Here is a 23,176-nt window from a genome sequence, read left to right on the forward strand (position 1 = left end):
GAATAAGCACTGAATACACAAAACACAATCCTAAAATATCCAGCCCACTCTGGGAAGTCAGATTCGATCTCTCCAGTGCAAAACTTCTTTAACTTCTAAACCCATAGTAATGTATGTAAACAGACTGACTCACGTGCAGTAGCAGTGCCCCACATTTCGACAGAAATCTGTGGTCTGGATCAAGAATCTCAAGTGGCTTTCAACAAACAAAGATTTCCTTTCTTGGTCTTTTAGTACTTACAAGAGAAGGCACTGTGAATATCTGTATCGAGAGGTCAGCAATTGAGAACTCTCTGTCGTGGTCATCTTTCATAAAATCACTCTGCAATCGCTCATAGTTCTATTAAGAAGGAGGCAAAAAGAGGCAAGGAGTGCCAACTATCAGTTTTAAAAAGAAAGACAGGCACTACTCACCAGAGTAGGTACAGTGAAGAGTTGGACAGACAGAGCAGCCACCGACACTGCTCGTTCGTGATCATCCTCCATATAATCTCTCTGCAACTGCCGGTAATTCTAAACAACAAGGGGAAATTCACCTCTAATCCACACTGACCTGATTTTTTAATTTAAATGTCTGCTCTGGGAAATTTTAATTCCACGATAAAGGGAAGAGTAGCTCTTACAGATCGTTATATTAATTCTTTGTACAAAAACCATAATTTATCAGCTCACAAGTGAGAACTGCTCACTCGTTTTCACAACAAAGGCTAATATTTTATTTCTTACACGCACACACACGCACACACACACACAAACTTGTCTTCAGCAGAGCAAGCTGAATTTTGCATTGGTGATTTAAAGCATTTCAAGTACTACTTACTGCAGAAATACCAATCAGCATAACTGAATTCCAGCACAATTTTTTTTGGAGTGCTGTAAGAGATTATGCCTCAGCAATGAGATGCAATTAGCTCTCAAGAAGAAGAGCCTGTATAGTTGATGGTAAAGACAAAACACGTGAACTACTTTAGATCTGGGGAACTTGGAGAGTTTACCTTCTCACCAGACGAGATGCCATTTCAACTAATATTTTGAAGACAGAAATACAATGTTGGCATTTCAACTTCCTACATTCAAAAAAATAATTCTGGCAACAGTTTATTTGAAATTCTACACGCTAACTAAACTCTTCACTAGAATGTTTAGGCATTTAATAGCTCTTTTAATAAAGATACTTACTCTTGCAAAACGGATAGCAAAAAGCTTCTTATATTTCAAGTCCATAAGTAGACTGCTCATGAATAACTGGTGATACACATTTCTAGCTCCTGTCAAGAAAAAATGAATGATATACGTCAGTATTTTCTAACAATTTACTACAGAATCATTTAGAAATATAAACTTCTACAGAATGAAGCATATCTGCAGTTCAGAGCAGAAGATGCTCTGACCAAGTCTCTCAGGTGGGAGAAGAACAAAAGAAAAAAGGAAGAACACAGAAAATGAAATGCTTCAAGCGGCATTATTTATGACTCCTCAAATAATACTGTCAAATAATACTCAGCTGCTAACCGAGAAAATAAACCAAGCGTAAGGCAAGTCAGGAAAACAAGAATGAAACTACTCAGAACAAACAGGATCTGGATGGCCTGAGGGGAGCCAAAGGGAAGCAGCTACATGTAAAGTCCTGGGAAACGCAATAAATTTTGTCAGCTGAAACAGCTCCACTGAAAAAAAACAAACAACTTGTCTAGCTCTGAATTTCTAATTTGTGTCTGAGCAGCATCCCAGAAAGTACTATCAATAGCAATAAGAATTAACAGCATGTAGCTTAGAAACACATAAGCATGTTTATATTTCATTCTTTAGGTCATTCAAGTCAAAAGTCATTCAATTATTTTCTCAATACAGAGTAACTATGAAAAACAAGAAGTAGAGAAATATTAATCTTGAAATAAAAATGTAAAAGTTGCAAATTACGTCCTCTTCACATGATAGAAGTTATCCTAACAAATTAGGAAATCACATCACTAACATATTACAGTAAAAATGACCACACATGTGGTAAGGGAAGAACATCATGTATAACATTCCTCAGCATTCTCCAAAAGCTTGAAATAAATAAATAAATAAATAAATAAAAAAATCTCACCTTTCCACAGTTTAGAATCATACAACATCAGCTTATCCACAAGAGAAGAATTTTCCCCATCCGGTCCCTCCTGCAAACCAACCTGACACAATACTCGACGAAGGCCATCTTAATGAAGAGAAATGATAGAAGTTAGTAACAGCTTCAACACAAAACTTGTTATTTTGATACACCAGAGTTCTCATAAGACACAACAGAAGACACCTGATCCTATTTTCTTGACAACCAGATAGTGTTTCCTATTTTGCTGATAGAAACACAAATATTTGATACCTTGCATGTCCAGTACCAGCCTTATGGAACATAAGTGAACCTTATGAAAACTACCAGAGTGATTTGTTTCAAAGTTATCAAATAAAAGTGTGCTCCTTAGAAATGGTTCTAGCTTACAAATATAAATACTCATGTATCAGGCTAATTTTAGGGTCTTTTTTTTTTTTTTTTTTCCTCAGAGTCCTACCAAAACTAAAAGTTCACATGATATATGACAGTTTTTTCTGCATACTTACTACCCACTATTGTAGTAAACCTTCTCTATTGTTTTGCTTTTTTTTTTTTTCAAATGGAAAGTAATAATTGCATATTATATAATTGTCAAACAATTATACATAAACAAATATATAAACAAGTTATACTGAATCTTCAACATAACACAGACACTCATATGCTCAACCCAGCTGCTGACTGCAAGAAACATACTCACTAACAAAATAGTATGGCTTCTAAGTCTTAAGCCACCATCTCCACATCCTGCTGAGACACTTCAGCTTCTCAGGTAGAGTTGGCAGTGGCTCAGTGCCATGCATAGCATCCCATGCACTACACAGTACATTCCATACAGTTTGTGAACCCCTATAGCAAGGTCGTGTCTCCATACACAATATAGTTCTGTTTGACCTATATTATATGACTCCATGCCAAGGTCCAAAGGCAATTTGAGCAGTTGAACACAGAGGTCACAGACAAAACATATACGTACTGCTTACTGAATAACATTATGCTTCAGAAGGGCAAAACTAAAGTACAGTAGATTCAATGATTCTGAAATTCTGCAGAGTTCCCTTCACATACACTCAAACTATAAATTCTATGCTTCCATGTGCAGTTTGGTATTTTACTTTCATTAATGCAATCACGTCACTCTTTTGCTGTTGCAACTCGGTATTAAAATTAGTCACTGGTACCTGGCACAAAAAACATGGCACAGAACTGGGCTCAAAGAAATGAGAAATACAATGCTTGTCAACAGGTTAAATCAGAAGGACAAAAAAAATTTAAAGGTAAATATCTCAGTCTCCCTATTTATATCAATTATTCACCAGCAAATATGTTGTTTGCCATCAACACTAGCAAGTACTTGAACAAACTTCTACAATAATTTTCCAAAAGTTTGATTTACGCATCTTAAAAATAAGCTTAGACAAACTACTTGTCTATCAAAAATAGCATAGATGGGATAGAAAGATCCCATGCTTGGAATTTTGCCTTTTATTTTCCAAGTGACAGTGTAATACATAATCTGAGAACCTACACAGAAGAATTCACGCATCACATTACAGTTGACAGTGCTCCGCTGTTAATTCTTGTTAACACTCACAGATCCATAAAACACAGTGTGCTGGGGACTGTGCCTACATCTATATGCACTGGGAGTTTGTGGTAGCTTGATGCATTTTCCATTTATTTCCACTTATGCTCTGCATCCTCACAACTGTAATTCATCAAGACAACAGAAGAAACACACCAGAAAAAAAACACAGTCCCCCCCAAAAAAGTGCTGATGTGCATCTTTTTTTTTTTTACTGTGCATTCTGTTTCTTTGAAGAAACCTCTTTCTAAATATCTAATTAATACTTCATTGGTTCCTATACTTATCCTAAAGCACCCCCCCACGCTTTCTCTGTTGTTCTACTTACACAGCAACAAACCTGAGGCAACCACTTTCATCACCATCAAATGACTTCAGATTAATTCTGTACTGTCTAAGTAGAGGGTTATTTTCAGTTTACTGCATTCATTTGAAAAGAACTAGGGACTGAAAAATAGCTAGTTGGCTTGCAGCATTTGACAATGGTTCCCAGCTTCTGTTCAGCAACAACTAAACAGAAAACAGTATGTGGATAGAGCCTGACAAGATATTAATTGCTTTATCTTAAACACTGCATATCTGAAATAAGAAGGCGGCATTATGAAGAAAGCTGAATTCCTGAAGCAAATATTCTCTAGGCTTTCAAAATAGTTCAAGTTTGCCCACCTGAATATCCAATAACACTGCCAAGCCAAGTTAGGAGCTTCAGACCAAAGCTCTGATGGGCAACAATAGATGAATGCATAACCTGTACTTTCAATGGCTTTGTCTGACGACTGGTATTTCTCTTAAAAAAAAGAAAAAAAGAGTTAATGCTTTTTTAATGAGGGCTAGCACACATTATTGTACAGAAACACAGCATTCCTATGATTAATTTCAATAACTTGTAATATTAATCCATATTCCAATGACTAACAACTAAATGGAGAAGTAAAAAATCTCAACCTTGTTTATCCTGTTAGTATTTGTATGACAATATTATGCAATAACAACATATTTAGGCCAGTTCATTTTCCACTTTCTTCCTCTTATCAACATGCACATGGGCCTACTGCATTTTGCTGATAAGCAGTCTCACAGTCTAAAACAACTGCACACATCAATTCCTCACAACAAGACATGCAACTCACACAGCAGCCCATCAAAAAAGAAACTTATCATCCACAGACTGTTTTCAAAAATGAAAAACAAGCAGAATTAGAAACAAGAAAGAATATCTCCTCATGTGGTAGTAACCTTAAGTTAGACATTAGACCTTACACACAAGTCATTTTTTCTTCAACTGCATAGGTGGCAAGTTAAATAAATTGCTTAATAATCTTTAAAGAGACTTTAATATTTTCAAAATACCTTCAAAATAGTTTGTCTAGTAAATCTAGTTGCAGTATCTCTTTTTCAGCAGTAGGAGCATTATGCAAGTTGTTGCACATAGTGAAGAACCCCAGTGCTTAAACCCTTGTTGTTACATGGAAGGATCCCATGATACGTATTAAGGATATACACACATTCCCCAATATATGCAAAAATGTAAATGTAGTTTTGCTCTTGGACTCAATCCCTTGGTTACAATTTCAGTGGTTGGGGCTACCATAAAAAGACAAACAATTTGATACTACAGGGGAAAAGTAGTTTAACCTCACTGATCTGAACTGATACGTTACCCTACAAAACTACATTTTAAGTTTCTAACTGTTTTCTGAGGCAAAAGTTGCCTAGTAACTTACCGGAAAACGATTTTAGGTGCAAGCTAGGCTACAGGAAAAAAGCAAGAACATGGCATAAAACTACATTTTGTAACCTATCCCACATGTATTGTAGGGTTTCCAATATTTTGTATTATATAACAGAGTCATAGTAGTAACAGTACCACAAAACTCTGTACAAAACCATCTTTCAGCTAGATGAGGAAAATAGGTAGGTATTACTTACCACAATTACTGATTTTGCTTGATCACAGTACTGAAAGTCTCCATATCGGACAGACCTACGGCCCTTTAAATTTGTGAGAAAGTAACATTACCACCAGTTTCTAAGCAAGAAGTCCAAATGCAGTGTTTTACATTAATATAAAAGACGTAGGAAGAGTTTTATGTGCAAGAACTAACAGTTCTCATTTTAACATCATTTTCATTTTCTGAAAGTGCTACATATAGTCAGATATTTGAGTTTCCAAAATGAATACAGTACTTTAAAAAAAAAAAAAATTAAGCTATGCCATATATGCAATTCCATGTAAACAAAATTTTCTGTGTATATTAATTAGCCATTTTAAGGCACAGCTATTATTTTTTACTTATCAAATATCAAATACTCAATCATAGTATTTTTCTTAAAATTTAAATATTTCAGATATTTCAGCACTTTTTAAAAAGCAGAGCTCCCACTGCCATCTTGGAAGAGATGCTCCTTGTTCCACTCCCTCCAAAAAAGAGGCATAAGGAATCAAAGCAATGTAAAAGGACACATTTTCACAGCAACAGACTTATGTCACAAGTAACAAGGTGCAGCTGTCCCTAGAAAGTTACCCAGAAGAAAAGATGCTCTTTCTTAAAAACAATGATTATAATCACATGAGCCAGAAGACAAATGCAGCTGGGAGAGTGTTCTTGAGATCAACATACTAATTAAAATTATACTCAGCACGTAATTTTTCTCAACTCATTGTTCTTTTTAAGTGCTGCATAAAATGCTTTACATCTTCCTGCCATTATCATCTAACAATTATGAAAAAGGAAAATTAGATTTAAAAACCACAAACAGTTCCACGAGCACAGGAACAAAAGCAACCAATTCAGGATTTTTTTTGTCTCAGTTGACAGCTGTTACTTCCTCCCCTTGTTTGAAGGGAGCACAGAGGATCTTCCAGCGTAAACTCCCTGGTGTGTAGTAAGCAATGAGCTAAAGCTGCTGCCTGCCCTAGACAGAAAGGGCTAAGAAACACCCTGGTATCTGTGCTCATGAGACTTACTAGAACTATGCTGAAAAATATATTCAAACGTAATTTGGCTTGGTCAGTTAGTTAGGGCCTGACACATGTGGCTTAATCACATTAACTATACACTTTGAGAAAACAAACCAAAGTATGTGTAGTCATAAAATAAATGTTAGTGTGAGTATAAGTTCTAGAAAGGAATTTACTTACATCTCTATCTACTGTTGTTGCAAAACCAATAGCTTCCTTCTGTGTGCAGTTGACAGCTTTCTGAAGAGTATAAATAACTTGTTCATAGGTGTGGACTTCATCATTAAAGAGCATGCAGTAGTAAGTGTCACTCTTCTCACTTCAAAGCAAGCAATGAATTTACATAATTCAAAGTTAAAAACTATCAAAGTTACATAATTCAAATTTAAAAGATCAACTCCCGATTTAACAATTAAGTTTTCCACCAAGCTGGCAACTCAAACCTGGGCTTCCTTTGCTACAGAGTTTTACTTAACAAGGACTGAACATCTCAGTTCTGCTGGAAAGTTGCATGCTCCTAAGGAAGATAAGTCCAAAAGGAACAAAATCATAAGACAAAACTTAGGTCTGAGTATCACATTTGAACATCCGTTGATTCTGAATTGATAGTTTCCTACAAGGAGAACTCATTTCCTTACAGAACAGCCCTGCTCAATACATTCTCACATAGCATCTTAGAAGTTTCAATGGCTTGGAATTATTTTACCATTTGTCCTAAGGAATTTCATTGTAATAATTTATTTCCAAAGTGAGGAAAACAAAGGTATCACAAAAATTATTTCACCATCCTTATAGAAAGAAATGGGATGTATATCACACCAATTAAAGACAGGCAATTATTTTAGTGTACTGTCTACAAAATATCCCTGACACAATTTTAGGAGAGAGATAACAGGATTAAAGAAAGAATCTATATTTCTATTGTAAATATGTACATGTCTTTAAAAGGAAAAGGACAAACACTATACTTACGTCATTTCTAGGCCAGGCAATTCATTTTCTTTTTCCCATGTTAATATGTCTACCGCATATTTAAAGGTGATAGCAAAAATATTATAAGCTCTTGCCACCATATCTTCTGGTAAGTGCACAAGAGGATCCTGAAAAAATAAACGGGAATTGAGAAATTCAGAACAGGTATTTTAAAAAATCTGCATGCCTTTGCACCAAAGATGATGCAAGCATCCTTAATGGTGTCTTCCCTAAAATAACTTCCTGCTTGAAAGGAACAGTTAATAGTTGGCTTGTTTTCTTTTCCCCACTCTTCACAGAAAAAAAAATTAAAAAAAAGATCAGCAAAGCAGTAATCTAGCATTCAATGTCCAAACATTAACTTGCCTCTGATCACTCAATTAAATTTTCACACTTCTATATTTTCACTTTAATCGTTCCCTCTTTCAACACGAGTTGAATTAGAACCCGCTTCTTCCACAATGTATTCAGAAACCATAATTAGAAATAACGGCTTTGTTCCACTTAATTAAATGCAGAATACAAATAAATATGCATTTATTGCTTTCTTCCATATGTACTATGCCTTTAGAGGCAGAAGTCCTATGTACCAAGATTCTACAAACAGCACGTGCAGGGATCATGAGTTATGATGAGTCTCTTACACGCAACAGTAGGATCTGCTCACATGTCAGTCTTATTCACAGACATCTATTCATCTTTTGCATGGAAAACACACATTCACTTGTGTCCATTCTGCACTCTCAAGGCTAAGCTCCACTTGTTGCCAGGGCACACACACTGCTGACTCACAATTCAACTTGCTGTTAACCAGAACCCCCAGATCCCTTCCAGCAGGGTCGCTCACCCCAAAATCTGTATGTGTACTCAGAGATACATGCTAAGGAAACTGAAATGAAGAGGAGGGAGTGCTGCCTCAGTTGGCAAATGGAGCAGAAAAAGAGAACCATTATGAAGTCACACTCATAGTTTCCTTCCCGTGACAGCTCTAGTAAGTTCAATCCTCTGTCAACTAGTACAAGCAACATTACCATTCCCTTCCAAATCATTTCATGGGATTTGCTTATAAACAGACATCAACAACCTCTTCTCTGAGGAGCTTTTTCTTTTACTACTTCACATAAGATGTTATAAATAAAAGCAGACCAAAACACAATCATCAGCTCTCAAAGTTTAGATTCTCTAAACAGCTGCTGTTTCTTCTACAAGTCTGGAAAAGGAACACTGAAACACTCTATTCTTCTAACACTATCAGAGTAGCACAACTTGCATTCTAGGAATACATAGAAGCAAATTCTGTGCTTCACTAAAGTTTATCAAACCATACACAATAATCTCTTCTGAACAAGTCTGCATTACTTACAGAAAGCTCTTGATAGTTAGGAATTCACCTGCACTGTGAATTATATACTCTACCTATACTGTAAATTATATTCATACTGTAAAAAAAAAAAAAAAAAAAAAAAAAAAAAAAAAAAAGTGTATTTATACTGCAAACCTGTCAAGTTTTTTCAGCCATCCACACAATCCAACATTCTTTTCAAATACTTGCAACCACAAAATCATAATATCATTTGGACTGGAAGAGACCTTTAAAGGTCATCCAGTCCAAGTCCCCTGTAATGAACAGGGACACCTACAGCTAGATCAGGTTTCTCAGAGCCTGGTCCAACCTGATCTTGAATGTCTCCATGGACAGGTCATCCACCTCCTCTCTGGGCAAACTGTTCTACTGCTGGAAGTTTTACAGAAACATTAATATCTGCCATTTCTGGGTTTTGATTCATTTAAAATGTATCTAGGGCATGCAGAGTAATCAATCACCAAAAGCAAAGGCAAACCTTACACAGCTGCACTGCCATTCCCAGCACTTTCAAAAAGACACATATCTGTGCAAAAAGAAAACAGGCTACAGCACTGCTCAGCACATGTTGTCCCCCACACACAAAGTTAAATAAGCACTCTGGATCCCATCATTTACCAAGAAGAAACACACAATCTGCTCAGAACCTTAGCTTTTTCACCATTCACAATACTGCCACCTTTAACTACCATAAGTATCTTTAAACATAGCACTAGTTCACCCAGGATTTCAGAATATCAGTATTCCAATGCTGTCCCGTAACGTAAGCTGCATGTAGACCAAGTAGCAAGGCCACAGGGCAATTTCTAAGCACTGAGACAGTGAGGACAAATTTTACAACTGTTGTCACTGCAATTCAGTTAGGGTTGTTTCACTTAAACCAAGAGATCAGCAAAATTAGTACAGACAGTCTTCTTATATATACTCTTCAAAAGAGATTTCACAAATTATATTACATAAAAACAGCTCTAAGTGGCCAGACGAGAAGTCCAACTAGCTGCCATCATTCCTGAGATGTAATAAGAGATAGTTAGGAAAGAGTAAAGGGCAGAATACTCCTTTGGTCTTCAGTAACTTAAGACATGAAGATTTCTCAAGCTAAAGATGGTGTCTGTAATTTTACGTAGCTATCAATCATTTCCTCCTCCTCAAACACGCAAAATAGCCTCCTGAACCAATATAAATTTTTAGCAAGACCAGTCTTTCAAAGCATTAAGTTCAACAACTGGAATTCATATCACATTGTTTTTGCTAGCTTCATTCAATATATCCAAGTTGTTAAGCTATAAGAAATAGTGACCTTCCTTATTTACCTTCTCCATACCAAACTTCTAGCATTTAGAGATTCTATCCAATAACTCCATTAGGGCATTTTGGATTCTCATGTTTTTAATCTGAGCAAAGCTTTATCATTCCAATTATGGCATTTCTGCAATGGCAGTTATTTTGATTAAAAAGAACTAAATCTGTCTACTTTACTTTGTAAGAATCAGAACATATGTTGTACAGATAGCTTAACTTGGCTTTTTCAAGCATATGATTGCATACAGATTTTTTCACATTGAAGATTTCCTTTACCTTTCAGAAAAGAAAACAGAACCTAAGCTGCACAGGTGCCTAAGAATATAAAAAATAAAGTCCTCAAGTAGAAAATGTCACTCTAAGCATCTCTAAGTTTATGCTGCTCATCTGAATGATTTCCCATATGCACAGGCATACACACACACACACACACACACACACACACACATACACACAGTTAACAGTATTTCAAAACGCAGTGTCTCCACCTCTTCTTCTGCAGTCTCTGAAGTGTTAAGTTCATGCTTCTGACAGTAAGGACCTTCTTTCCAAGCTTCAGTATCACCACAGTCACAGAAACCTCCTCCACCCGATGTTGTCATCTATAATTATTCAAAACCAACATAGTTTATGTGAATATGCATATAAACATACAGGTGCATTCACACAAGTAGTCATGGCTAAACTACAAAATGAAGATCACAATATCCAATAGCTTTTTCCAGTACCTCATTTAAAAAAAGCACGTAAATGAAGCTCGTTTCTATGATGACTGAAAACTTCATCAATCTGCCTATGCTGAAAAGTTCAAACATCTCTATTCTCCATGGCTGTGCAGAATTAATGTGCAGTTTATGACAACACAATTGCAACGTGTAGTTTTTCTCAATTCATTAGCTGTAATGCTACCTTTCTGATTTTGGATTCTCATGTTTTTAATCTGAGCAAAGCTTTATCATTCCAAACAGCACAATTACAGAGCGAGGTGCAGATGTGCTAGTTATAATAACAGCAGTTCTCAGAAAAACCTCATAGACTGTTCACGTTGTAAACCTTCATGAATACAGTAAACAGTACATGAATACTGCAATGGTTAAATACACTTAGTTTTAATAAGCTTTGATTTTAAAGCAAATATCAGCTCAAATAAATAAATTTGATGCTCTTTAAATAACAACAAACAAACGATCCATATAAAAATCCTTTATTCACCTGCATGTGGCAGAGAAATATAATCTATACATACAGGCACATCCTACAGTCTCAACTAAATTAGACAGCTGAAATAGCATGTGCTTACACTTTGGATACAGAGGTTTATCAATACCTTCCAAAAATAAAAATAGTAAAACATCAAGTTCAAAGCAAGTGAAAATGAAGACTAATGCTGTAGAACTCTCTGAAGAACACACATTCAAAATAACACACTCCTATTTGTAAAGTTAACTGTTGTGCATAAAATTGAATTGCTCAACATTTTAGAATGATAACTTCAGAATTTACGCTCAAATAAAAACACTCAAGTTCCTGTAAGATTATTGCACAGACTTGATTCTAAACTTTTGGGTATCCAACATTTTGAAATTACGCATACATTCTTAAGCTATAAATAAGGAGTTTCTCACACATACAGAAATACTAATGACTACATCACACATCCCACCAGTATTACTTACCCTGTATCGGTGCTCTCTATGAATACTTCCAAGAAAGCACTCCATGCACAACACACAAGTTGGGTCTACTGCACAGTCTCTGAAAACAGCAGGAGGAAAAAAAAAAAAAAAAACAGCATTAAACAATTTTTAGCCTTGAATTGTCTACAAGAAGTAATTTTTAAGTATCACCAGTATGAGCCTTTTGACTACTGTCTATGTTACTCAAAGACAAAAGGGATAGGTTCCAGGGTGGGGGAAGAAATTAAATGAAAGTGCCTGTTCTCAAAAAGGAGAGGTTACAAAAATGTTGAGTAACACAGTAACATAGTCACTGTTTTCCAAGAGATGAGACAAGTATATAAGCAAGTGAAAAGATGAATTACAAATGCAGTACAGACAGATACACAATACAAAGCCAAATAAATTTTCTCAAGTACAGAGTACAAGCGCTACATCTTCAGCTATCAGAGAAGACACTATTTTTCTGTACACTGGAAAGAAAGACAGCACTCAACAAACTAGATCTGCTTCTAAGTTTAGTCCTACAAACTTACTAAGCAGGTCCAAAAGAGCGATTTCCTCAATCAGAGAATTGAAGAGCATAATAAAGCCCTGTCTACAAGCACTGTTGTATTAGATAGAAGCAAGGGGCTAAAACAGTGAAGCATACAATCACGCATTGCGTTTAACTGTCTCCCTAGGAAGCACTGAAAATACATGAAGGCAATTAATTTCAAGGCACCTTGAGATTAAGGGACTCAATTCTGCAGTGTAAAAACAACCACCCAGAGAATGAATATTATGACAGTTACTTTAAAAACAAGAATTCAATGAAATAACTTATGTTCATGAACTCAGAAAAGTTTAACTCTTATTATTGCTTATTATCAGCTGTAAATCAAAGAAAATTGCTAAAATACAACAGAAAACAGTACCAGTTTTACATATTTGTCCAGTACTTAAATGAAAGAAGATAAGACTCCATCTTGACAGCAGAAACATAAAAATATTCTGCATTTACTCCTGACCCCAACTTAACAGCACTCCCATAGTTTTCATCAGCCCATAAGAGCATTTAATCATTAACATCTTACTTCCTAGACTTCAGTGCAATTTAACTTGAATTAGAAGGGACCACACTTCACAAAAAAGTGCTAAAGAAACCACAGAAATTCCTTTAGAAGTACTAATAGATATTAGTCCCTGTCTCTACTTCACTACCTAGATTTCTTCATTCTTTTTTGAGGGTGTGAAGAAAACACCTAAGAACATCTAAGAAAAAAGGAGTTTTCTCCCTGATCGAAGAGATCTAACATACCCCCCATTAAATCTCATCTACCTCAAGCTGAGAGGCCTTAAAACACTTCTGACATTATACACTTGAATTACATGACATGCAGCTGCCCACTTATTTCTGATTAATGCTCTTAAATCACACTGACAGTTCACCTGAACTACTTTTGTATTCTTGTATTACTTTCGTACAGAAAACAGTCTACAAGATATTAATATATTTTTCCATTTACAAACCTGTAGTATGTTATTTTTGCCTGGTCCCACTTCTCATGAGAAACGACTGCAAGTTTACTTTAAAAATACACTGGAGGTAGTAAGTTTTCACTAGGATAATAAATTCCTATCACCTAAACTTGTTCTGTTCTTCACAGATCAGAAATGCTCAAAATGTTAATTTGAACTACCTGCAGGAATACGTAGGTTCTCCCACTTTAAAAACGCGACCACAGAGATGGGAAGGTTTGTTTGCTTGCTCCAGCTTTGGAAAACCAAATGCAGGATCTTCGCCACAAAGATACCATTCCATTGGTCCCAGCAACACATGTTGTGCCAGCATGTCTTCTCTCTGTGGGGCAGGGTTAGGACCCCTGCAGTAAATTTTTGGTACATAGTAGGCCAGATGCTGGTACACTTCCTTCTGAAGCTCATTTGCTTGCAGCCATTTCTTTTAAAATAAAAAGAAACAGTAAGCAATTCACACATTAATAAAAACACAAACCACAGTTCTACCCATCAGAAAGCTTTTTCCTATTTCTAACTTATAAAACTAAGGCGGTATTACAAAACCCCAAGTGTTAAATCTAGAAGATTACATGAGAAAGCCATTCCGAAAGGCATCATCTGTTTATTAGTACACACATTTTATCCTTTTGACATATTGTGTTCTTTTAAAAAATGTAAGATTTAAGAGACCAAATTTTTAAACATTTTCATGACCGGTGAAAAGTTCCAACGTTAGCAGTGACTTTTAGAGCACGCTGGCTGTATTTACATGGAGTGCAGATGGACGCTGCCAGCTGGGGACACAGAGGCACAGCAGAAGCCTGGAGATGGAAAGAGGCAGGCAGAGACAAAAAGCCCAAGGAGACTGGCAAGCGCAGCACTGGGTAACTGTCCAGCTCTCATTTAATTACAACGAGCCAACTAAGAAAATAAAGGAGTTTGGGTTTCTCCCACGACCAAAATAACTTACCTGAATGACTATTTCAAGCATAATGATCTATGACTCTTAGTAGTCAATCAGTTAAAAAAAATAATCTGTGCTGACAGATTTTAAAAGCCACACTGTTGTATGCGCTGTAACCCACTGAGAAATCCATGATTTTCTCTAGTTTTGTCCCTCTGTGCATCACAGCTCTTTCTTGGCTTTTTTCTCCCCCTGAACATACACATGCACAAAGAATAAAAAATATTCCCCAAAGACATCATTTGTATTACTCCTCGTGGATTACATTTTTATGAAGGTCTAAATTGGAAACGAAGGCTGCGAGGCTTTTGAAATAAATAAACGGGAAGAGTATTTCCTGCAAGTGTGCCCTTATTAAATCTTGCATGATCTAAACAGCCTTAGCATGCCATTTCTCATTGTAAATACGACAATCAGATTTCCCTAGGCGATTTCAGATAAAGAATTCAGAATCAACCTGAAACAGCACATGAAAAGCAAGAATTAATTATACCAAAATAAATGGCTCGCACAATCAAATGCTGTAGCTTGATTAACTCTGAATTACTTAGAAGAACCCTTAAGAAGTCACGTTTGAGACAACACAGTTCTAAGTTCACAATATGAAGGTCAGCAGAGCATCTGGGCTATTTAAGGTGGTTGTGTTGTTCTTTTCTGGTTTTGTATGTCCTTCCTTGATTTTAACATATTGCAATGTTTCCATTTACTAAACTGCTTTTTTTTTTTGTGATGCAGAACTTCAAATAAATAACTCATATGTCAACATAGCTCTTAGTATACTTTTCTCAGTTCCCTTTTCTTCAATTTGAGTCCTTAAAATCATAACCAATCTATTAAATCTGTCTGTATAGATCTTGCAATGGTCAAAGCCAGGACTTTTTTCCAGGATTTTTTCCAAGTCAGTCCATGGGAAAAGGTTGCAAACAAAATCTAGCCATCTGAAAGTTTACATAGCGATTCTGTGTTTCAGCATTACCACAAAGATACAGACAATACTGAAAAAAAGAAAAAAAAAAAAAAAAAAAAAAAAAAAAGGTTTAATTGCCAAGGATTTGATTTTTTTCCCTATCTCGTGACTATTATCCTCTTCTTTCATCATTTGTGCCAAATATCTACTACTGTTAGGAAATGACACAATCACGCTGCAACTGACTTAGCCTCTTCCATGACTCCTATTCAACAAGATCATTTTCAATGATTTTCCATAGCATGTATTAGTAATTACACTTGCGTTTTTCTCAGCAAAGTATGCTTAATTACAGCCGTTTAGTACTACATCACTAATTTATGTCTAGAAAACTATATGATGCACATTAGTTACACTCAAGCAAGCTCAGACAAATACCTGGCCAGAAAAATATCTTGTTCCCTGAGTAAACGGCTTTCCCATCCCCAAAACTCTGGGAATAATTGCCTGCAAGTTAGATGTGGCAATGCTAAATATCATCACACCTAAATCTCTCTGTGGATCCAGATTTATAGACAAAACTGCACAGACATTTTTGAATATCAGATCCCAGCCAAAAGACTAGCAGAGGAAGATGGTACGGACTTACTAGGACATAGACACAAGAGCCACTCCAAGAGCTCCAGAAGGCAATGTAAAATCTATTATGCAATATACATGTATGCATATCTAGGTGATGCTACTATCCTAAATCACTACCTGCACTGAAGTGCTGTAAAATTACTCAAAACTTTGGAATGCATTCTTTAATAAATACAATTCGTATTTATCGAAGTTTTCTTTGCCAATCTCCCATCCTGAAGCTGCACATAAGAGAACAGTCTATTTTTCTGAGAGAAGTTGTTATTAAGAAGTGATGTGTATCTCTCATTTCCTCTCCCCAGAGAGGGGCAGCAACTTTTGACAGTCCTAACAACTAACCCAAGAAGCACTAACCAAATAACATTTATGTACACAAGTACCTAGTGGTCCATCCAGAATCCTCTGAAGTCCATAGTTGAACAAGAGATACTGGAGAACAAAACTTATAATACGAGTTGTGAAACAATTTATACCTTTTAACTTTTGAAAGGATAATTTCATTATGCTTTGTTAGTTGTATAATAGCTGAATAACATCTAAACAAATACCTGTGTTTTAGGTTAATGTAATGCTGCAGATAACAGTATATTTTTTTTAATCGTTGTTCTTCCAAAGTTTATAGTTATGATGTTTCAAAAAGAGCTTGAATAGCAAAGTATAGTAACTGTTACTTTGGGCAGGTCTTCCTTTTGTTACTATAGCACTATCAGCAAAGTAACACCATTAAGAAAGGTGGGAGAAAACCAGAGCTAAAAATCAAGTGCAGTGTTTATTTACACAATCAGACAGCACCAGGAGCATTTAATTGCTAATACATAGTAAATCTGACACCGCTGGAGCTCTGAATTGTAGATTGTAGTGGAGAATAGAAACAAGAAAGAGTTGATAAAGATTACTATGGCACTTGTTCCTACAGTGAATTTGTAAAATCAATCCACTTAGTGGGCCTTTGCCTTGGGTTTATCCAGTGTGACCCAGAAAAACAGTTCCTGATCACACAGGCAAGGCAGCAAGGACTCAATTTGTGCTATTTTATGAAGCGTTTGACGGTATTTCTGGGACTAAGGGGAAAGGAGGCTCATCCTGGACCTAAACCGGCTGGAATATAGCTAACTATGCACATTTGCCCCCTTAATCATAGCTTTTGCCTGCGAAGTAATTTTACCACGATAATAATCTGAATTATAACCTTGCCTTTTGGACAGCAGCTAAAGTAACTCAGGTCTTTCAAGACTTATCCTACGGACACGCGTTTGACACACACATCCAACTGCTCAAATGCACAAGCACCTAAAATCTAGTGCCTACATTTTATTAATATTTCCTACACAAGGTTCCCATCCTAGCGAACCTGAAGGCTGGCACAAGCTCTCACCCCAATTATCTCTTAGTCATGGGGAGGGCAGGGGTAGAACACCGTGACAGAGCTTCAGTTCCACAACGCACCCCCTCCAAGCGGCCGCCCGCCCCCCACCGCAGTTCTCCGGGTAAACACGGCTGCCGGGGACGCGGCAGAGAGCCGCCAGTCAGCGGCCCGTCCGTTTGGAAGGCCGGGAGCAGCGCGGTAAGGCACCCCGGCCTCCTCCCGCCGCTCAGGAAGCGCGCCGCAGCCGGGCAGGAGCGCCACCGCCTCTCCAAGGCCCCGCTCTCCCCCGCTGCCCCCCGCGCGGAGCACGCCCCGGCCCGCACGGCCCCTCCGTGGCCCCGAGAGCCGCGTCGCCTCCCTGCCCCGAGCGCTTCTCGCCCTTCTCACCGCGGCGATCTCTTCGGCCGAGCACTCCAGCAAGCTCTTGTCAATAGCCTGCACCTCCGTCTCGAGCTCCGTCGCCATCTTCTCCCCGCCCCGCCCCGCGCCGCCGCCACGGAAGCGACGCCCGGAACCGGACCCGGCTGCCGTTCCGCCAGGGAACCTGCTTCCGCCCCGAGCGTCGCCGCGCCGTGCGCCGCCACGCCGCGCCGCGGGGACTTCTGGGAGCTGTAGTTTTTTCCCGCCGCGTGCCGCCTGCCTGCTCGTCTCCTAGGAGATGGCGCTCAAGGCCCGGGCTCTGTTGGGCGGGGGGGGCGGAGCTGTCCCAGAAGATAAATACCAGTCTCTTAAGTGCCGTGAACGCGATGGACGCGGCCTTAAAGGCAGCGTGACTGGGTTCAAACCCGCAGAAGCCATACATCCTGTTCTTCAGCCCACACTCTGGGCCATCTCTGAGGCTGCTGCATACCACCCAAGCAGCAGTGCTGCTTCACGTTTATAAGCTTTGCATTAGAGCTTCGCATTTGCGACTTAGCAGAAAGTCACAAAAACAACAAACAAACATCCTGCACAAGACCATTTCGTTTTAGTTCATCAGCCTCTCTGCTTCTTACAAACCTGTTGTACCACTCTTGTACCCGCAGGCCTGTCTGTGTGCTGGCTGTAACTACAGCCGGACCAGCACAGCCCGCAGACGTGCCTGGCACTGCGCACATAAGGCAGGAGCAAAGCTTCTGTTTGCACATCACAACTTTCTGTGTGGAACCTTAGCATCGTTTGCAAGCTGGGCATTACTTCCATCCAGCATTTGCCATAAACCTAGGCAGAGAGAGAGCCTGCTGTACTGGAACCTACACCAACAAATAGAATCATTGGAGTTGGATGGGACATTGAAAGGTCATCCAGTCCAACTCCCTTGCAATGAACAGGGGCACCTGCAGCAGACCAAGGTTGCTCAGAGTCCCCCCAGCCTGACCTTGAGTGTCTCCAGGGACGGGACATCGTCTCCTCTCTGGGCAACCTGTTCATATATCTCATCACCCTTATCTCTGCTTCCCACAGTTTACGCTCCTGAATGTTCACCATGCACTGGAGGTGAATAAACACATGGGAGAGGGAAAGACAGAGTTATAACTGCCTGAAGTACTAGCTGGAGATGGCCATATGTGTCGGCATTGCCAATGGGACTAATTTACAACAAAACTATGCAGTAAAATTGAGTTCTGGTTAGCAACTGATACTCCTTAACAATTTTTAAACATTCCCATAATGCATGTGAAGAGTTGATTTTTCACTTTTACATCTCACTTCATTCTTATTCCTTCCCCTCACACTCCTCTCAGCTAATAATTTAAATATTGAGTTACCCAACAGAGGCACATTATCTTCTTATCTGTCCAAACAGTGACAAATGCATCCACAGCTATATATTAATAAAAGAAAGAAGGTGGGCTGCATGCCATTGCCTTGTTCCTCCTGAATAGATTTAATGCTATTTGCACCAAGGGGTAGCAGTGCAAGCTCGCACATTATTCAGACCATGTAAGAGCTTATTTCTGAAATCTCAGAGGTTTATGAACCATCGCATTTACTTATGAACTCTGTTTGGGAATTCTGGTGACTTTTAAGATGCAGGGAACATATGTAGTTGAAAAAACTGATGGCAAGAACTGAGAACTGGCTTTTAGCCAGTGCCATGAGAAAATTATAGAAGGATTTAGAATATTAATTTAACTTCCTAACATTCTAGGAATAAGCTTAATTTCCTTTTGTCTAATTGTACCTTTACTATGTGCAAAGTACATCTTTCTATTGTGTTTCTTTTTAAATTGTTTGACATTTCTTGAACGATTGTTCTTAGAATGCAGAAAATAATTATCTATTCCTCAGAAGATCAGCAAAGCCCACACTCCTTCTTATTCATGTACTGTTGATGCCTAAGAAATACAGAAGATGACACATCTTTGCAAGGAGGCAGAAGGTGAAAGTAAGCTGTGATTTAATGGTTTCTCCTGCAAGTTGTGTAGAAAATGCCAGGAAAATCCTGAGGTTTAGTAATGTGAAAGGCATCTTATTTTGCCTAGAAATGTGTGAGGCCCAAACAGAAAGCACACTGTAAAGACATTATTTCAGTATGAGTGTAACAGCTTCCTCTAGATAGAACATTTCATAACTTTTTGTCTTTGTCATTAACTTCCTAATAGAAGATATTATTCAAATTCAGGAACAATACTTAAAGCTGAGGACACATACCACCTCTATCTTCTGCCAAAAAGCCTAACTCATCTCAGGTCTATTATGAGACAGAAATTGAGGAAAATAAATCTATAGAATGTAATTTTTCAGCCAGGCTAATATTAAATCTTCAAAGCATCTTCCTGGTAGCTCTAACTGGTATGTTTCTGTGCTTCTCCTCCCAACATAACATACTTCATGCAATGCAATAGGTGGTGGTTGTGAAAGATGCAGGAATAATCTCTCTTTTTCACCTTCTGACCTGCCTGTTTAAGCATCTGTTTGTTTTTACCACAAAAATAAATGAATAAGTAAACAAATAAATAAATGAAAATAAATACAACAAACCAAGCCAAGCCAAACAAATCAACCAAAGGAAAATAATTCACAAAACAGAATTTGAACGTCAGTTTGATGGGAGTCAATTCCTTTGATTAAGCTCCATTGTTTTTAATAAATGCTGTATCTATTAAAAACAGTGTAAATAGGTGTAATTGGGTAAGTATTAATTATGGCAGTGGATACTAGTGGTTCCTATCTACGTATGAAACAGGATCTTCCACAGAAGACCATCTCTTGCCACAAACACAAAAGAAATTACCAGCAGCAGCCAAGCTGATGTCTAGCTATTTTGAAGAGCCTTCGGTGAAGCATGTTCCAGAGAGGTGCTCTGGTTACAGAAATGGGCTTCTTGGCTGAATACTGGTGATACATGATCATCTTTAGGATCTGTTGCAAGGCTCTCTGCAACATTTGAGCATAGGAATGGATGAAATCATAAGATAAAGGGATGCTAGAGGAATTAAAACTATCTGGCTTGCTGGCACATTCAGTTAAAAGCAGTTGGTTTAACATAGCTGTATTAATTTGAATGTAAATAGAAAACTATTTCACATCTAGACTGCAGGGACAGATGTCTTCTTACAGACTTAGACAAAATGCTATTTGTTTCTCCCCACATCAAAGGGGTCTTCTGGCAATTTTGGAAAGGATTCCAAAATGTGTTCTGTTCTCTGTGAAAAGTCCATCTCCTGGTACAATTCTTTTTCAAAAAACAAGACAATTTAGAAGCATTTATGTCTGTCTGCACAAAGTTTACTTATTAAGACAGATGATCAGCATTTTGCTGCATTGGGTTGATATCACATACCTGTATCTAACACCACAGCCTTGCAAAAACATTTTTCTCCTTAATCTTTCGTAAGTCAGCAATCCCTTTTACCAAATAAAGCATGTATCTAAGATTGAGATATTTGCAATAAAAAGTAATTTTGATAGGATAGTGTACTTCCTAGACAACCAAAGTAGTAATTTTTACACTAAAAATGTGGTTTTTAAAGCCATTATCATTATCATTCCATCCCTTCCTCTTCAGTGCTGGATGAGGTAGATTTGTAGTCACTGTCTCCTACATTGTCTTCAGATACATTCAGATAGTAATTCTTTTATTTCTGTGCTGCCGATTTTAATGACAAATTATGCTGACCAGAATAGAATTTTGCCTGTGATAACGTTAATTAAAAGATGAATTCTGAATGAGGTGAACAATGACACCCAGTACTTGGTGGATTGATAAGACATAGTTCACTAAGCAAGACATTATTCAGAACAAAAGAGCACACGGTAATCTGCAAACACAGGTTATTTTAAGAATTTGGTTCAGAATTAGAGTATTAAAAATACTATCTGACAAACTGCAGGCAATGCTTTGTTCTTTTGCAGTAATAATGCTATAATATCAGCCCTTTTAGTCACAAAGCAGAATAAGCTTATTTATTTTCCCTTCTTTGTCTTTGCATGATCTTAGAATTACAGATATATAGTTTACACATGAAAAAAAATGTAAAAAATATCAAAACTAGAATATATAGCATAGTAGAGGAGAAAAGAAGACACAGGAAATACAAAGATATTGTGGCCATCTTCCTCCTGTGAATGCTCTGTGCAAGTCTAGCAAAGGCAGTTACATAACTGATTTTTATTGCATTAGGCAACAGCAATATTGCTAGGCAAAATGATGTGCAGAATGAGAAAGCTTCTTCCACAGTGAAAATAAAGAAAAAAGACAGCGAAAGGGTTCTCACTTAACATCCAGTAAGAGGGTAGTGCAGGAGGGTGTGCGTCTTCATTAATGTATCATGTCAGAATGACAACATGATTTATTCTCATCACACACTGTCTTAGAAAAAATACACTGCAAATTCAATCCATGATAATTTTGCTGCTTTCTGTAGTATAATGTGTCAATTGTATAGAACTCAAGCTGGTGAGTTAAAATGCCAGCCTCTGAAGGAGAGAAGTTTCAGGGGAGTGAAGACCAACGATAATTAATGAGTTATACATGGAGGAAAAATTAACACGAGAATTAAGGAAGCAGTACACACACACACCCCAAAAAGTGTCTCATCTCACTTGTTTTCACTGTAAATTCAGAATGCTGCTAGTGCATATTTAGACACATCAGTAACACAGTCTTGTGCTAAGAGCCTGTGTTTGTGGCTCACTGGTGGTCAACTTTGACACGTTGGAAGATGTAAGTACCACTTGAAATCTTTGCTGTAGATAACGCCCTTTCCCAAGCTTATTCTCTGATGCCTGTGAACATGCAGTCTGATGCTGTGACCTCTGCCATAGACAGCCCTTCTTTCAAAGGGCTGACTATTTTTCTGTCTTGAACAGATTCAATTATTCTTGAGATTTCTACCACCAGTGTTTCAGCGAGTGACTAAGTTGCAGGAAGGAGGCTGTAGTCACCTGTATGGCGCATAATTGTATGCTGTGCTGCCTTGGGAACCGACTTAAAACCTCTATATTAAAGAGGGTAGTCATGATTTTAGTACCCACTGCCAGGCAAGGAAGCGCGTTGTGAAGTTGAGACTTAAATCTGTAGCAATAGGTACAGGATACAGTGAGGTAAGTGGGCCAACGGGGAGGAGATGAGGATTAAGAGCAGGCTGTAAGAGCGCAAGCGCTGCCGACTTCCTCACCAGCAGAGGAGCTTGGCGACCACTTCGGTGGCTTCCAGGCAGGACAGCCTTGAGCTGAAGCAAGATCTTGCTTTTCCTCACTGCAGCACTAGGTGGCAATGCACTGCACAGGCAGTGCAGAAGTCCTCTTCTGCAGCTCCCTCTCCAAGCCCTGCCAGCTCCCACTCGCTCCAGCCTGCAACCGGAAGGGTGTGGGCGGTGGGGATGGAGGAGCAAGCCGACTTCACTTTTCTTCTCAA

The 23,176-nt window shown here is 38.1% G+C and overlaps 1 protein-coding gene across 2 annotated transcripts in view; it reads right to left on the reverse strand.

Annotated features, from left to right (window-relative positions):
- Window positions 1-17,862, reverse strand: part of UBR2 (ubiquitin protein ligase E3 component n-recognin 2) — a 50,153-nt gene extending 32,291 nt beyond the window's left edge. Inside the window, exons 1-11 of one of the 2 annotated variants that reach the window (XM_052674226.1) lie at window positions 17,722-17,862; window positions 13,638-13,897; window positions 11,956-12,034; window positions 10,768-10,881; window positions 7,615-7,742; window positions 6,823-6,961; window positions 5,610-5,672; window positions 4,347-4,467; window positions 2,093-2,200; window positions 1,180-1,268; window positions 242-340 (exon numbers count right to left, since the gene is read on the reverse strand). In XM_052674226.1, the coding sequence (XP_052530186.1) occupies window positions 242-340; window positions 1,180-1,268; window positions 2,093-2,200; window positions 4,347-4,467; window positions 5,610-5,672; window positions 6,823-6,961; window positions 7,615-7,742; window positions 10,768-10,881; window positions 11,956-12,034; window positions 13,638-13,897; window positions 17,722-17,799 (1,278 nt within the window). In that variant the 5' untranslated portion in view covers window positions 17,800-17,862. Of the gene's footprint in view, window positions 1-241; window positions 341-414; window positions 514-1,179; window positions 1,269-2,092; window positions 2,201-4,346; window positions 4,468-5,609; window positions 5,673-6,822; window positions 6,962-7,614; window positions 7,743-10,767; window positions 10,882-11,955; window positions 12,035-13,637; window positions 13,898-17,721 lie in introns of both variants that reach the window. The other variant, XM_052674235.1, reaches the window with a different exon arrangement.
- Window positions 17,863-23,176: the final 5,314 nt, after the last annotated feature.

Source organism: Tympanuchus pallidicinctus, unplaced genomic scaffold (assembly GCF_026119805.1).
Source record: "Tympanuchus pallidicinctus isolate F22 unplaced genomic scaffold, pur_lepc_1.0 scaffold1, whole genome shotgun sequence".
Taxonomy (NCBI): Eukaryota; Metazoa; Chordata; class Aves; order Galliformes; family Phasianidae; genus Tympanuchus; species Tympanuchus pallidicinctus.